Raw genomic sequence first — 15,000 nt, forward strand, 5'->3', positions numbered from 1 at the left:
CTTACAGAGGAGAGCTTCATTGATCGGATGATCTGATCGAATGGTAATAACCGCGCGTGTGTGTGTGTGTGTGTGTGTGTGTGTGTGTGTGTGTGTGTGTGTGTGTGTGTGTGTGTGTGTGTGCGTGTGTGTGTGTGACATATACATATATATATTGAGAGAGAGAGATTTAGAAAAAGAGATTGAAAGACAGACTGAGAGATTGAGAGACATATTGAGAGAGAGAGAGATTAAGAGAGATTGAGAGACTGAGAGGTTGAGAGACAGTGAGAGACTGAAAAAGAGAGACAGAGAGAAACTGAGAGAGAGAATGAGAGACTGAAAGAGAGATTGAGAGAAAGAGATAGATTGAGAGAGAGGGAGAGAGATTGAGATGGAGAGAGATAATGAGAATGATATTGAGATTGAAATATACTGAGAGAGATTGAGAAAAAGAGTGAGAGATTGAGAGAGACTGAGAAAGATTTTGAGAGAGATTTAGAGACAGAGATTGAGAAAAAGAGATTGAAAGATAGAGAGTTTGAGAGAAAGATACTGAGAAAGATTTTGAGAGAAAGATTTAGAGAGAGAGAGAGAGAGAGAGAGAGAGAGAGAGAGAGAGAGAGAGAGAGAGAGAGAGAGAGAGAGAGAGAGAGAGAGAGAGAGAGAGACTGAGAAAAAGTAATTGAAAGATAGAGATTGAAAGAGATAGAGAGATTTAGAGAAAGATATGGAGAAAGGGATTGAAAAAAGAGAGTTTGAGAAAGAGAGAAATTGAAAGAGATTGAGAGATAGAGATTTAGAGAGATAGAGAGAGAGAGAGAGAGAGAGAGAGAGAGAGAGAGAGAGAGAGAGAGAGAGAGAGAGAGAGAGAGAGAGAGAGAGAGAGAGAGAGGAGATGAAGAGAGGGAGATGAAGAGAGACAGAGATAGACTGAGAGACAGAGAGACACATTAAGAGAGAGATTGAAAGAGAATGAGAAAGAGAAAGAGAGCGGGCGAGAGAGAGAGAGAGAGAGAGAGAGAGAGAGAGAGAGAGAGAGAGAGACTGAAAGAGAGACTGAAAGAGAGATTGAGAGGGAGAGATGGAGAGATAATGAGAGAGATTTTGAGAGGTTGAGAAAAAGAGTGAGAGATTGAGAGAGACTGAAAAAGATTTTGAGAGATTGAAAAAGAGAGAGATTGAGAAAGAGAGATTGAAAGATAGAGAGAGATTGAGAGAAAGACAGAGATGGAGAGATAGAGAGATTTAGAGAGACATGGAGAGAGATTGAAAAAGAGACAGATTGAAAAAGAGAGATTGAGAAAGAGAGATTGAGAAAGAGAGAGATTGAAAGATAGAGATTGAAAGAGAGAGATTGAGAGATATTTTGAGAGATAGGGAGGGAGAGAAAGAGAGGAGAGACAGAGACAGATGAGAGACAGACACATTGAGAGACAGACACATTGAGAGACAGATTGAAAGAGACAGTGAGAAAGAGAATGAGAGAGAGAGCGGACGAGAGAGAGAGAGAGAGAGAGAGAGAGAGAAACCGTGCGCCCGCGCGTGCGCGTTTGTGCGCCTTTCTGCTTGTCTGTCAGTGTCGGCGTCTGCGTACATGCGGCTACTGGCACTCTCGGACTTAACCGTCCACACAAAGGACATGAATGACGATGCGTAAAAACCATCTCTTGCACACTGAAGAGGGTTCCTTGATCTGTTACATCGGCCCCTTTGACAAGTACGCCTTTGAACTCTGAGTACTAGGCTGAGGGTGAGGTGGGATGGTGGTGGTGGGTGGAGGTGGAGGAGAGTGGACCTGAATGAAAGCATCTGGCTCCACCCGATAGAATCAATAAGTGAACAAGACGGTGACAGTCACGTGTACACTGATCAAAAGTGCATGACGTTAGGTAGGTCAAATGTATGAATGTTTTCCTGATGGTTTTGATGCCGTGTCCGATATGAAAAACGCGTCTCTTCCTGTGACATATAAATGAACCGATTTCTACGGTTCAAAACCTAATTCCGAAGAAGTTGTCCCTTCAGAAGGAAGTAGGCAAAAACTGGTTTACCAATAGAGTGTTTAACGAATTAGTAACCACATAGTGAGCGCTGAAAGCTGAAACTATTGGTTATTTTAAAAGGTTAGATCATTTTATGGATGGGAATGATAGATGGTAACGAACATGGACTCCTGATCCTTGTGGTCTCTTGCAGTCCCCTCCCTTATTATGTTCTATGTATTGGTGGGGTGAGGTTGAAGGAAAATGAAGTGTCCCGTTTTCCTCTTCTTTTTCTCTTTAACCCGTCTGAACCGCAGGACTTCTTCTTTTAAAAAACAAAGCTCACTTGTTTCATAACACAAAATAATAAACAAAGAGTTCTTTTCTATATTTTGTAGTCAAACCACAAAATGTGCTTGCTTATTCCATAATTATTCATATTTCCCTCTGGATAAATTTCATCCCTGGAATCATGAAAATCCCTCCGACCTGAGGGAAATTCCCCCCTCCCTCTAGAAAAATTTTCCCCTAAGTTGAGAAGTGCTGTGTCATCTCAGAAAATAGTGGAGGTCGCAAATTACTTAGATTCGGAAAAAAAAAAAAACATTAAACAAAATTTTCACTTCCCTTGGTTGGGCAATTGTTATTTTCTTTTCATGTTAACTTCTTTTGGAGCTTAATTGTTTATCTTTCTTTAATTAATAAATTTCTTATTTCTTGTTCCATTTCAAAGCAATTTTATTCAGTTCAGACAATTACTATTTTCTTTTACATGATAATTTCTTTTTGAGACTGCTTAATTATTTTTCCTTTTTTAACTCATCAGTTTCTTATCTTTTTTTCTGGCTACATCTAAACAATTGTATTCAGCTCAGGCAAACTTCTGGTCCAATAGTAGTTGAACAAAAAAAAAATCAACCAAATTAACTTCACTCTGGGTATAGGCGCATTACTGGAACATCTGAGTTTCATTCTAGTTAATGCTAAGCGATTACATACAGCTTAGGGAAATTTTTAGATTAAAAGAAGTTGATGCATTCATTTCACCACGACTAGCAATACAATACTGAACATAATTATTCCCACAATATATTTCTGACTCATTAACACGCTAAATCTACGCGCAAAGTGAGACGCAGGCGACACAGGCGACGCAGCACAGAGCAAAGGCAGATTTCCTGTTGCTAAATTGAAATACAGTTTGAACGTCTCTCCCACTTGAAATGCTGAGGTAGTAGGTGCATCTAGAAGCATTTCAAGTGAGAGAGAAGTTCGATTAGTATTTCATTTCAGCAACAGGAAGTCTGGTTTTGCTCTGTCCTGCGACCCCCGAGTCGCCGAGGCTAAGGACGAGGGTGTGTGTGTGTGTGTATTCACTTGGTCTTTGGATCACGTGTTGGACTCGTGATCGACAGCTATTTCCCTCCTGGAAGAGAGCTCAGAGCTCGTAGGTCCGATCTATGGGTAATGCTATGACCTTACACACACACACACACACACACACACAACTCCCCGCCCACGAGAGTCAGAGTAACGACCCGAAGCGCAGCGGTACCGAAATAATTTCGGCCCTGGGCAGGATTCGAACCAAGAACTACGGGCCACTATGGTGACAGTTCAGCGCTCTACCAACTGCGCCACCGAGTGTGTGTGTGTGTGTGTGTGTGTGTGTGTGTGTGTGTGTGTGTGTGTGTGTGTGTGTGTGTGTGTGTGTGTGTGTGTGTGTGTGTGTGTGTGTGTGTGTGTGTGTCTGTGTGTGTGTGTCTGTGTGTGTGTGTGTGTGTGTGTGTGTGTGTGTGTGTGTGTATGTGTGTGTGTGTGTGTGTGTGTGTGTGTGTGTGTGTGTGTGTGTGTGTGTGTGTGTGTGTGTGTGTGTGTGTGTGTGTGTGTGTGTGTGTGTGTGTGTGTGTGTGTGTGTGTGTGTGTGTGTGTGTGTGTGTGTGTGTGTGTGTGGTGTCTCCCGAGAGCTGAAGAAAGCCGCCTGGCGTTAACCGTCACAAAATGATTTAAACTTCCCGCCTTGGAGAAGAACTCAGACCAGGAGGCACTCAGCTGCGACCGAGAGCTCTCAAAAACTGAATAGAATTATCTGACATTACAAAATAACAATGATAATAATAACTATCAATAATAATTCGGTATAACGTCGCGAACTCCCCTTGGGATCATTTCTAGCCCTCTGGAGACAAGAGCTTCTCAAAAATTGAATAGAATTATCTGACATTACAAAATAACAATGATAATAATAACTATCAATAATAATTCGGTATAACGTCGCGAACTCCCCTCCCCCCTCCTATCAGCAGGCCAGTACGGTGTCCCTTACTGAGTATTTTGTAACGTAAAATTTAATGAACTCCTTGGTTCAATTCGTTGGCAGCAGGATTCAGATTACCGTCACTGACCTCCGCCGCAAGTAGTGACGCTCTAACCTACTCAGCCAGCGAGAATGAAAAATAAATAAATAAGAATAAACTAACCACGTGTTTGAAAAAAAGGAGTTTTTTTTAGTAACTATGGCTCCCCCATGTACTCTACATATTATTATTACAGGCTGTAGTTTCCAGCGTTTCTATCCTTGCGGACGATCTCGCACCGCCTACATGTGGTGACTTGACGCAGCCTACACTTCCTGTACGACGACCAGGCCGCAAACATACTCTGCTCATGCAAGCTCGCATGATCTGCAAATCTGCCCACCCAGCCACGCGGCACGACAGTCTATATACCTCGTCAAAGTATTACAACACTGTCACCTGATAAAACCCCAAAACTAAGCAATGTGGCCGAAGTTCAGTGAGCTATAGGAACATGTGACACATGATATCATTACGGCGTAAGTCAAAATTAATATAGAATTAAAAAAAATTATATCAAAAGTAATAACATCTCGAGGACAAATTCTATCAAAACCGTGTGACGCTCAGACATGTCGACACGACAACCTGCCTCAGGGAGTTCCAGAATGATGATATATTAAGAAACACGAACCAGGATATTCGTGGTTTAACACATCAACACCAAACGATTTTATTCAGCTTAGGTGAGATCTTTGGACCCTGGTGGGGTGAAGGACCAGTCTCGGTGGACCCATCAAAGTCCATTTTTTTTTTTTTTTTTTTTTTGGGGGGGGGGGGGGGGGGGCTGACGTATTTTATCCAGACCAAGAAGCATCCCTGTGAGTTGGATGTGTTAAGCCTTTGTAAACTTTGGGTGTTAACCCGAATAAAATATCGAAACTCCAACAAGAAAGTTAATAGCGTTTTTAACAAAGATGGTCTTAAACACTTTAGGGCCGTCAGGTGAACAAAATAATTTAGCATTAGTAAGAGTTAAACCTTTCAATGGGACACTGGGTCTTCGTAGATTAGTCGAGGCTCTAATCGGTCTCTCGTCAAGTGACGTTGAATTTGGGACTTAATCCCAAGAAGTGCCGGACAACGGCCAAGTGGATCAATGGATCAGTCTGGTTAGGAATTAAGCTCTTTAAATATACCTGAGTGTAAAACAGATAAATAGATTAATAAATTAACAAATTAATTATTTAATAAATGAATAAAATATCTCATCAGAACCCTTATCCTTTATGTAAAGCTATATTTAACGCTTTGCCCAAATGTGGACTAAGATAGTAATATAATGCTGATCTCATAAATTTTACTCTTCCCCCATTCTGTTATAAATAAAGAAGTGACTGAATCACCCGTATACTAAAATTCAAGTTTACTTGAAAAGTTAAATAACTATCACTTATCACAAATAATTTCATCCACGTGTATTGTGACGGTTCTGCTTGGTGATGCATAAGCTGGTCGTGAGTTCTTGGAGGATGGTATCAGCAACAGCTGCAGAATAATACGTTACATTTAAAGGATTGAAATCTTTCCTAAAAGGATACCTTTGCGTTTGTTGAACTCCAAAGTGCATTGTATGCATTAAATATCTTGTGGAACTTAAGGCATTAGTAAAGTGTAAAGATTATGATACTGGCTTACCAACAGAATGGTTAACGAATGGAATAGATTTAGTAACAATGTACTGAGCGCTGAAACAAAAGATTGTCGAGAAGATTAGACAACTTCATAGATAGGGATGGTATGTGGTGCAGGAAATGGAAGTTTCTAGTATAGGCCTCATGGTCTCTTGCAGTCTCCTAAATTTTTTTATGTTCTAATACTATATGTCAGATCACAAGGAATGTACGTTCTATAAATATCTATTGGATATCCTCCCAAACTGGGATACAATTAAACAAAAGTAGAAGGCAAACTAGCTAAAGACACAACAAGGAAGATATCTTTTAGTACAGAAAGTACCATGAGTAATAGGATTCATAAGAAATGAACGGGTGAATGAAAATACATCGCCTTTTTCACATAACGGATGCGGAAACACGAAACATTACTTGTGCCTACTGAAAAAAAACACACAAAATAATACATACATATGACAAGCCCAAGACGAAAGCTGGTAATGTCGCAATGAGAATGCGACAAGGCCTTTGGGAATAACACCACAGAGGAAAATGTTCCTTTGTAAGGTATGTGGCCAGACGTCTTCACATAAACTGCAGCTTTGTGTCGTTGTGCAACTCCTCTAAATTCGGGAATCCAAATACACGTGAGAGTACTGAGCATGTGTGTCATTTCCTGAACAACAATGAACTACATAGAAGAAGGTGGTGAGGAGCTACGACAGGAGGCGCGTAGCTGCGGCCGAAGCAGTCACCTTTGCACTATGCCTTTTGGGGTCTGTCTGCTAATTATCGAAGACGAGTGCGACAAAACAAACAAACAAACACACACACACACACACACACACACACACACACATACATACATACATACATACATATATATATTATATATATATATATACATACATATGTATATACATTCGAATTCATGTCCAATGTTTCTGTAGATGCATTATATGCAAAATATTGTTATCAGATACAAGGTGTATTTTTTTCTAAACACCGATTAAGGCTGTTACAGGGAGCCGAACACCTCGTCTGATGTTACCGCATTCCACTTGAATTTTCCTTCTTTAATCTATCAGTACTTTGCGACCAGACTCCATCTTAACCGTTTCATATCTTTAAATGCAATGTTGTCAAGAATACATGCAACCCATAAATACGTTATCGCCAAATGGAAAAAATTGAATTTTGCCATCCTTATTATTGCCAAAATTCACTATTTTCAATCTCAGATTTCTGCAGTGGCCTTCAAAACTAAGAAACTTTAATAAGAGTAAACTGTGGATATTTGAACCACTACAAGGTATGAGTTGTCTCAAAAAAATGTAACTTATGCTTACGAATACTCTTTTTTTTAACGAGACGCCGAGGGCAGCAAGAATATTGATAGTATCTTTGTACCGGTAACCATAGGAGACAGGAGTTGACGATGAAACTAAGAATGGCAGTGATGATGGGCAATCCTTGGCACGCATACAAAACCTGATTGCACACTAACGACATTTTCCCGACACACGAAACCCAGAGCTCATTTGAATAAGTAGATAAATAGATAAATACATCTTCATTTTTTTTTTTTTTTTTTTTTTAACCATTGATAACCGCATGCAATGCTGGGAGGCGTATTGGGACCCTCCTGGCAGTTGAAGTGGAGGGAGGGAGGAAGGGAGGGAGGGTGCCCATTACTCGTATCTTTAATCTCACTCCGTTAACAAACGAGAAATGTTGCATCAAACTTTTGGCTGATTTTGGCAACACCCACACTTAAGGTTGCCCACCCCCGGTCTAAACGACGGCGGCCCGCTAAAAATTCCCTCCCTGGTATGGCGGTACAGCCTACACGACGAAGATACCGTAGTACTGAGATATCACAAAATAAATAAATGCATGAATGAATAGATAAATTTATATATAGAATTATATGAAATTATGGCTGTGATCATATTTTCGGGATAAATTTATAAAGAGGCGCGTAGTAACAATGTCAAACTAAATGAAGTACATACAAATGAATAATTATGTATCACAAAATAATTCCAGCTCCAAAGAAAAATATGTATTGACGTCCTCCCCGACCGTGCCATAGGTCTAATGCCACGTCCACACGGTCGAGCACTGTCCGCCGGGCACGAGGGCTTGGCTCGACAACGGGCAATTTCAGCGGGCAAACCATCAAACTGTCCGTTCCCGGCGCCATTTGCGGGCAGTGGATGGAGGGCTGACATCGCTGCCAAACGCACGAGGTGAGGTGCGAGCAAAGTTAGCAAACCCGCTCAGTATAGAATTCAGAATACAGGCCGAAGTTACCTTACCACCATGTCCGCACCTAGTACTAGTGTGTACTGGTCTCGACAAGACGTGTTATTGGTGCTATGCTTTTTCTCATGTTTGTCTCTTGCCTTTGTATATATGGTTGGTTCCACTTTCGAAAGGAGAACAGAAAAGCTGCTTATGTTCTTTCTCATGTAAGTGCAAAACAATTGTTCATTTTCATTCTGCAATTAACGTAAGATTGTCACTGAGCTTCCCATTAAATCACGTCTTTGTAACCACTCCCGGCATCAGACATGTCTCCGTGATTTCTTGTTTTTTTTTTTAATGCAGGCAGCAATTATAATGCTGTAAAGTGCTACCTTCTTTCCAAGTATGGCGGGAACCAAGGTTATCGTACCGCACTGAACCACTCCCTCCCAACCTCTGCTTGCGGCCAACTAACCTCCAACCACCATCGTCACTCGTCAGCCGTGTGGACACTTCGCGGGCAGAGTCTGCGGACTTTGCCCGGTAAGAGCAAAGTCTGCTAGGCACAGCTCGACCGTGTGGACGCGGCATAACTCAAAGGCGTTCGATTAAGATAATAAATTCTCTGAGGGTCAATTCGATTAGGATAACAGAGACATACCATGGAAAACACCAAGAGTACAAGGTTTGTACAATTACGAGTAGATTGCTTGGTCTCCTATCTACCCTGTAAATTGAAGTCACTTTTAATTGATATGTGCGTGTGTGTGTGTGCGTGTGTGTGTGTGTGTGTGTGTGTGTGTGTGTGTGTGTGTGTGTGTGTGTGTGTGTGTGTGTGTGTGTGTGTGTGTGTGTGTGTGTGTGTGTGTGTGTGTGTGTGTGTGTGTGTGTGTGTGTGTGTGTGTGTGTGTGTGTGTATTCACTTGGTCTTTGGATCACGTGTTGGACTCGTGATCGACAGCTATTTCCCTCCTGGAAGAGAGCTCAGAGCTCGTAGGTCCGATCTATGGGTAATGCTATGACCTTGCACACACACACACCCCCAACTCCCCGCCCACGAGAGTTGGAGTAACACCCCTCAGCGCTGCGATACTGATATTATTTCAGCCCCGGGCGAGGGTCGAACCCGGACCTCCGTAGTGGCAGGCCAGAGCTCTAACCACAGCGCCATGAGAGGTGTGTGTGTGTGTGTGTGTGTGTGTGTGTGTGTGTGTGTGTGTGTGTGTGTGTGTGTGTGTGTGTGTGTGTGTGTGTGTGTGTGTGTGTGTGTGTGTGTGTGCGTGTGTGTGTGTGCGTGTTTGTGTGTGTGTGTGTGTGAAGACCTGGAGTCCGGGATCCATGTTGAAGGGGAGAAGCGTAAACACCAGACTCAAAGTAGGAAGTTTAATGCCCGACGTTTCGGTCCTAGTCCTAGGACCCTCTTCAGGGGTGTGATGGACTATGGAGTACCTAGGACAAACCACCCACTCGCGACTGATCGGTAGTTGTAGGAGGGGAAGAGATGTCTGTATGAAAATGAAAAGATAGTTGTGTATAAAAGAGGGCTATTGCCACCGGGCGATTTTAGGGATATTTATTTCGTGAGGTCGTGGCATAAGAGGGACGGGCAGGAGACTTGGAGTTAGAGGCTGGAATCAATGCATGTAACCGTGAGGTTACTTTGGGGATATCTATTCATATTAACCTCATCCAACAAATTTAGAAAAGGAGTAGGAGGCTTTATCGCTGGGAAGGATAGAAAAAAGGGAAATAATTTTAGTGGTAGGTACACTAAAATGAGCAGATGCAGTAGGAAAGTTAGAAATTAAAATAATTTCAGTAGAAGGAAAAGTTTATGTAGATGTTTGTGAATGTAGTCGTGTTTTTGTTTGCGATATGCTTGTGTGTGTATGCTACGCATAGAGGGTTGTTGCTTCTAAGCGGGTGTACATACATACATACATACATATACCAAGGCTTTTTCCCCCTTACAATGGGGGTAACCAAAAAGAAAAAGGCATAAAATCATTCCCACCCATTCCATCCCTGAATACACTCCAAACCCCTCCACCCTCCCTCTTATCTTAGCACCTCCTGAATGACGGGTCATCCCTGCACCTTGTCCACTGCCCTGGGTCAGAAGCAGTGTCGCAAGACACAGCACATCCACAGCAAGGCCGCTTTATTAAATCGGCGACCCCCCCCCCTCTCCGTCCCCCCATTGCATAAAATGAGAGGACGGGGAGAAATACCTTCGGGCTGCGTCAAATTTTGCTCACACATACTACCTCACCCCCCATCCACCCGCCCATTCCACCTCATGCTATCACAACATCATCCATATACAACCATTCTCCATTCACCCCTGTCTTCTGTCCTCTCCCGTCCTTCCTCAACAGACATTCCCCTCTTCCCCAAAGCCCCCATACAGCCTGATAATTAATGGGCGAGACATTTAACTACGGCCAATATAATAAGATCTTTGATCACTGTACCTCATCACACCCCTGAAGAGGGTCCTCAAGTCACGTAGTCTTTTATTTCTATGGCATCTATGGTATCTTGCACTTAACCGGCTCACACCTCACCACTTCCTATATATTGTATATTTACAACTTTCAGGTGCTCCCCATTCCAACTGAAAATTCTTCAAAGGAATATATATAATCCAATATCCCGATAACTCTCCAAATAACATTTCTAGTCAATTTTCTTGTAAAAATGTATAAAAAATTGTGCATCTTCGTCTCATTCTTAATTTTCTCTGCTGTCTTTTTGATGACAAAATTATCTGTACAAGTTAAAGTACTGAGTCCTGTTTGATAAAGTTGGTAAGGTGGTATCAAATCAGCAGTGGCAGTAAAAATACAGCTGCTTGATGAGTCATAGCTCAAATAGAAATATGTAATAAAAAAGAAGTAAAAAGCATATCAGTTTACGAACGTCTCAATGGGGAGCGAGCAATCACTAACAAAGAAAACTTCACTGCGTTAAGGTATGATTATTATATTCCTCTGCCTATTCTCTCAATCATTCAGTATAATTAGCGTATCCTGTGTCAGTAAAAGGACGCATTGCGGGGCAGCCTATTCGAGAAAAATATTACAATACAGTTAAAAATGTATCGTTATGACTGTTAGAAAAACAGATATATAATGTTTTGAGAGGTTGACAAATATTGTGACCAAACCCAATTTTTTTTTTAGTTCTTGCATGGACAAAATGACAAATATGATTGTAAATATCAGTCTATACCAAGCCAAGAAGGGCAAGAACTAGTTGGTTTCTCCTAATAATGCCTTACATGTGGATAACAATGAAGACATGATAGCCAAGCCGGTGGCGGAACACTAGGCATTTCTTCTTGCCAGCATGCTACTTGTTTTTGCTACTTCGTTGTAGAAACGACTTCGGTTGCGATCTTCTGTTTTTCAAATTTCCGAATTTAAAATTACCTTTTTGTCATAAAGCGAGAAGCTGAAGGACGAACTAAGTTAAACCTTTAAGAATGTTAGACACATTGTTGAGATGTTCTTACAGATGTCTAGTATATTGTAACTGAAGTCGTTTCTACTCAAACGAAGCAGCATGCTAGTCTAGTGTACCGCCACCTATATTATGTGCAACTGTGAACAGATGAACCTAACACAGCTTGGTACGCATACAATGTGCACAAACACATTCATAACTATAAGTAAGTCAACACAGCCATCTGCGTGAGTTTGACTTTCAAAAATACCAGAGTACCACATCACAGTTGCCACGTACCACCAGACAGAACACGAACAATAATGCGTGTTACTGTATCAGATTCCTCTATCAGCGATTGTACCTTAACCCCTACAGTACACAAGAAGTGCCACACGTCGTTAAGATGGCACCACAGGTGACTGACAATATTTGCAATGTACCTACACACACACGCCTGTAAGGGGGAAATAGTCTTTGGTATATGTATGTACGTGTGTGTGTGTATATATATATCTAAAGAGAGAGACAGAGAGAGAGAGAGAGAGAGAGAGAGAGAGAGAGATAGAGAGATAGAGAGATAGAGAGAGAGAGAGAGAGAGAGAGAGAGATAGATCCTTCGTGGAGGAGTGGGCAGCATTCCTTCTTTCGGGTTCGATTACTGAGAGATGTTAGAAGGACTGTGTAGGCAACTGCTCAAATCCCACTTTCATGGCTTCTTCCCAACATCCCTCTGCAACGGCGGACAGTGAATTTGCGGTATACCAATGTTGTACTTCAGTGACAGTCCCTAATGGATATGGTCGAGCTGATCACTCTGGTTTCAGACCCCATTCGCAACCACACTTCGCACCATCCACACAACCTCACCAAACCGTTAGGAGTCTACTGGTATACACATTCTTCACATACCTTGGCAGTGTAGTGCATAATAGCGGTGGGCACCAGTGAAATAGCTATGTATCATGCCAGAGACTGTTCTGTTAGATTCAGTCTAGGCCAGTTACTAGCACGAATCATGAACGTCAGCTCCACTATATGGACAGGTGTCACATTTCCTTGGTGTTGATTCCATTCATAATATTGTCTGTCTCCACAGGAGAAAAATCATTACTGAAATTGATGGAAGAGACGAAAGGGACTTAAAGCTATTCGATTCACCTCATTGGAGCCCCTTCACGTCAAAACCCCGCATTGCTAAGCCCCTATAGTCCTAAGCGGTACTCATCCTTCCATTTTGGATACTTTAAACGTTTTTATTTATCTCCGCGGTACCTTTTCGGCAAGGTAGGGAGTCACACCCACCTTGAAGAGCCCACGAGCGTATCTGGAGGTTCTTTAACCCTGGCTGCTGCCACCTGGATATTCATTTCAGTGTTAATGGGCACAGGGTCTTCTTCCTCTTTGATCACAGATCCCTCACTTATGGAACACTGTTTTCCAACATCCTGGAGGTCATTTCAATTCTAAATAAAATCGTCTTACATATACTACCGACTACTCTTTATCGGTCTGTGGACCCTCTCTGAAACTACTGCGGACCTTTAAGGATTCCACGACCCCAGGTTGGAGTACTGTTCTAGTTAAATAAAATAATCTGGCGGCAGTCAGACGATGCATCAAAGTCACTGGCCCCACGGAAGAGTCCTGAGTAAACTTCAGCCAGGAATAGTATGATGAGAATATTTCATCCAAAGAAGAAGAGTGCAAGGTTTCATTCAGGAGAGAAGAACAAGAAAGTACTTTTACCAGGGAACAAGACTGAAATTCTTTGAATGTATCAGAATCAATATGAATCATTTTCCATATTACAATACTTAAGTAAAGAATCTCTATGAAGGAAAGGAAGGCCAAAAAAATTGTAACAAATCAATAAATGTCTAGTTACAATTATTTGTCGACATCCTTTCTAACCATTTTACATTTGTGACATGGTATACTGTGCTTCAGGTAGGTTAGGTCTGATTAGTTGATAGGATTTTATCATTTCATCCTTCTTCCACTGCCGAAACAATAATAGGTTTAATTGAACAACTTCATGGGCATCATACCAAAGGAGACAACAGAAGTTTTTTCTGTCTCTATAATATACATATTATAATGCTGAAGATAAGCTCATTTATTTTGGTCGCGATACATGTTCATTCAACATAAAACTACAAATTACAATTGGTTAGTGTGTGTTTGTATTCATAAGAAGGCATGTACTCCTTTTAAAGAGACCCGCATCCCTAAAGTATCCTGTAACAGTTGCTGGGGTGACCCATACGTCACTCAGTGACGTATGTTATACTGTCGTCTATATTGGTTGGAGTAAAATTACGTTCTATGTCTTCCGTATAGTTCTTGTACATTTTGTTGGTTCGTCAATTGTATCGTTAGAAATGGTATTTATTTATTTTACACATATGTACATATCATTATAAACTGGATAGTCTGTGAGCTTTTCTCTGTCTTATATTATTTGTTACAACTCTCACTAAAATGAAGTAACCCAATATAGTATTGATGAGTGAACAAGTTTTTAAATTTATTTATGTAGTCACCCCTTTAGCTACTACATTCTTTCAAACACAAGGTGTCGCCTGTACTACTACGTTTTCTTTCACCGCTCAAGTTAATTTCATCCTCCGAAGTTATATTCAGATAAAATAATTATTGTCACCATTATACATTATATAAAAAATATTATACATACACACGATTGGTAAGTACACAATAATGACCAAGCCAAGCTTAATTTCATATTATTAATTCTATATATTGATTAAATGCCTTTTTTATTATCATTATCATTATTATTATTATAATAATACAATGATCTTTTTCCCCCTTTTACGGGAGATAGCCAAGTCAAAGTCATGTACCCACTCCCATCCATCTCAGTTCCATCTATCACCCTTGTTTCCCTATATTATTAGTTCTACGAACGGAAATATAAACATTAAATATGAAATAAATAGATAAATGGGTACTTACCAAGATTGGAGTTGAAATCTGCTAGTTCTTGATTGTCAATAAGGTCAGATATGGCGGACAACGTTGACGAGTTATTCGTAGTAGTAGTAGTAACTGAGCCAGCAAGGCTTGTGTCAATATTTATGTTCTCGTCCAAAGGATCAACCTTTTCGTTGAGTGTGGTTAGGGAGTTGTTGTTCGGACAGTGGCCATTTTCCTCATTGTTGTTCAGCGAATAATCACTGCTGACCAGCCTGTTGCTGTCGATGACGCCTCTGTTGAAACATTGAGAATTTAATTATCTTCCTTAGGGTTGCGGCACACTAAGCATTTCTCGCTATCATTCTACTTGCTTTCGCTACTTAGTTTGACCATAAACGACTTTGGTTACGATTTTTTGTTTTTCAA

At 41.1% G+C, this 15,000-nt stretch overlaps 1 protein-coding gene across 2 annotated transcripts in view; it reads right to left on the minus strand.

The window, feature by feature from the left end:
- Nucleotides 1-15,000, minus strand: part of LOC143027230 (uncharacterized) — a 494,887-nt gene that overhangs the window by 232,192 nt on the left and 247,695 nt on the right. For both annotated transcript variants that reach the window (XM_076188447.1, XM_076188448.1), the window contains one exon: nucleotides 14,614-14,867. In XM_076188447.1, coding sequence (XP_076044562.1) covers nucleotides 14,614-14,867 — 254 coding nt within the window. The remainder of the gene's footprint in view (nucleotides 1-14,613; nucleotides 14,868-15,000) is intronic.

This window comes from Oratosquilla oratoria, chromosome 7 (genome assembly GCF_046742065.1).
Source record: "Oratosquilla oratoria isolate Oo_2021 chromosome 7, ASM4674206v1, whole genome shotgun sequence".
Taxonomy (NCBI): domain Eukaryota; kingdom Metazoa; phylum Arthropoda; class Malacostraca; order Stomatopoda; family Squillidae; genus Oratosquilla; species Oratosquilla oratoria.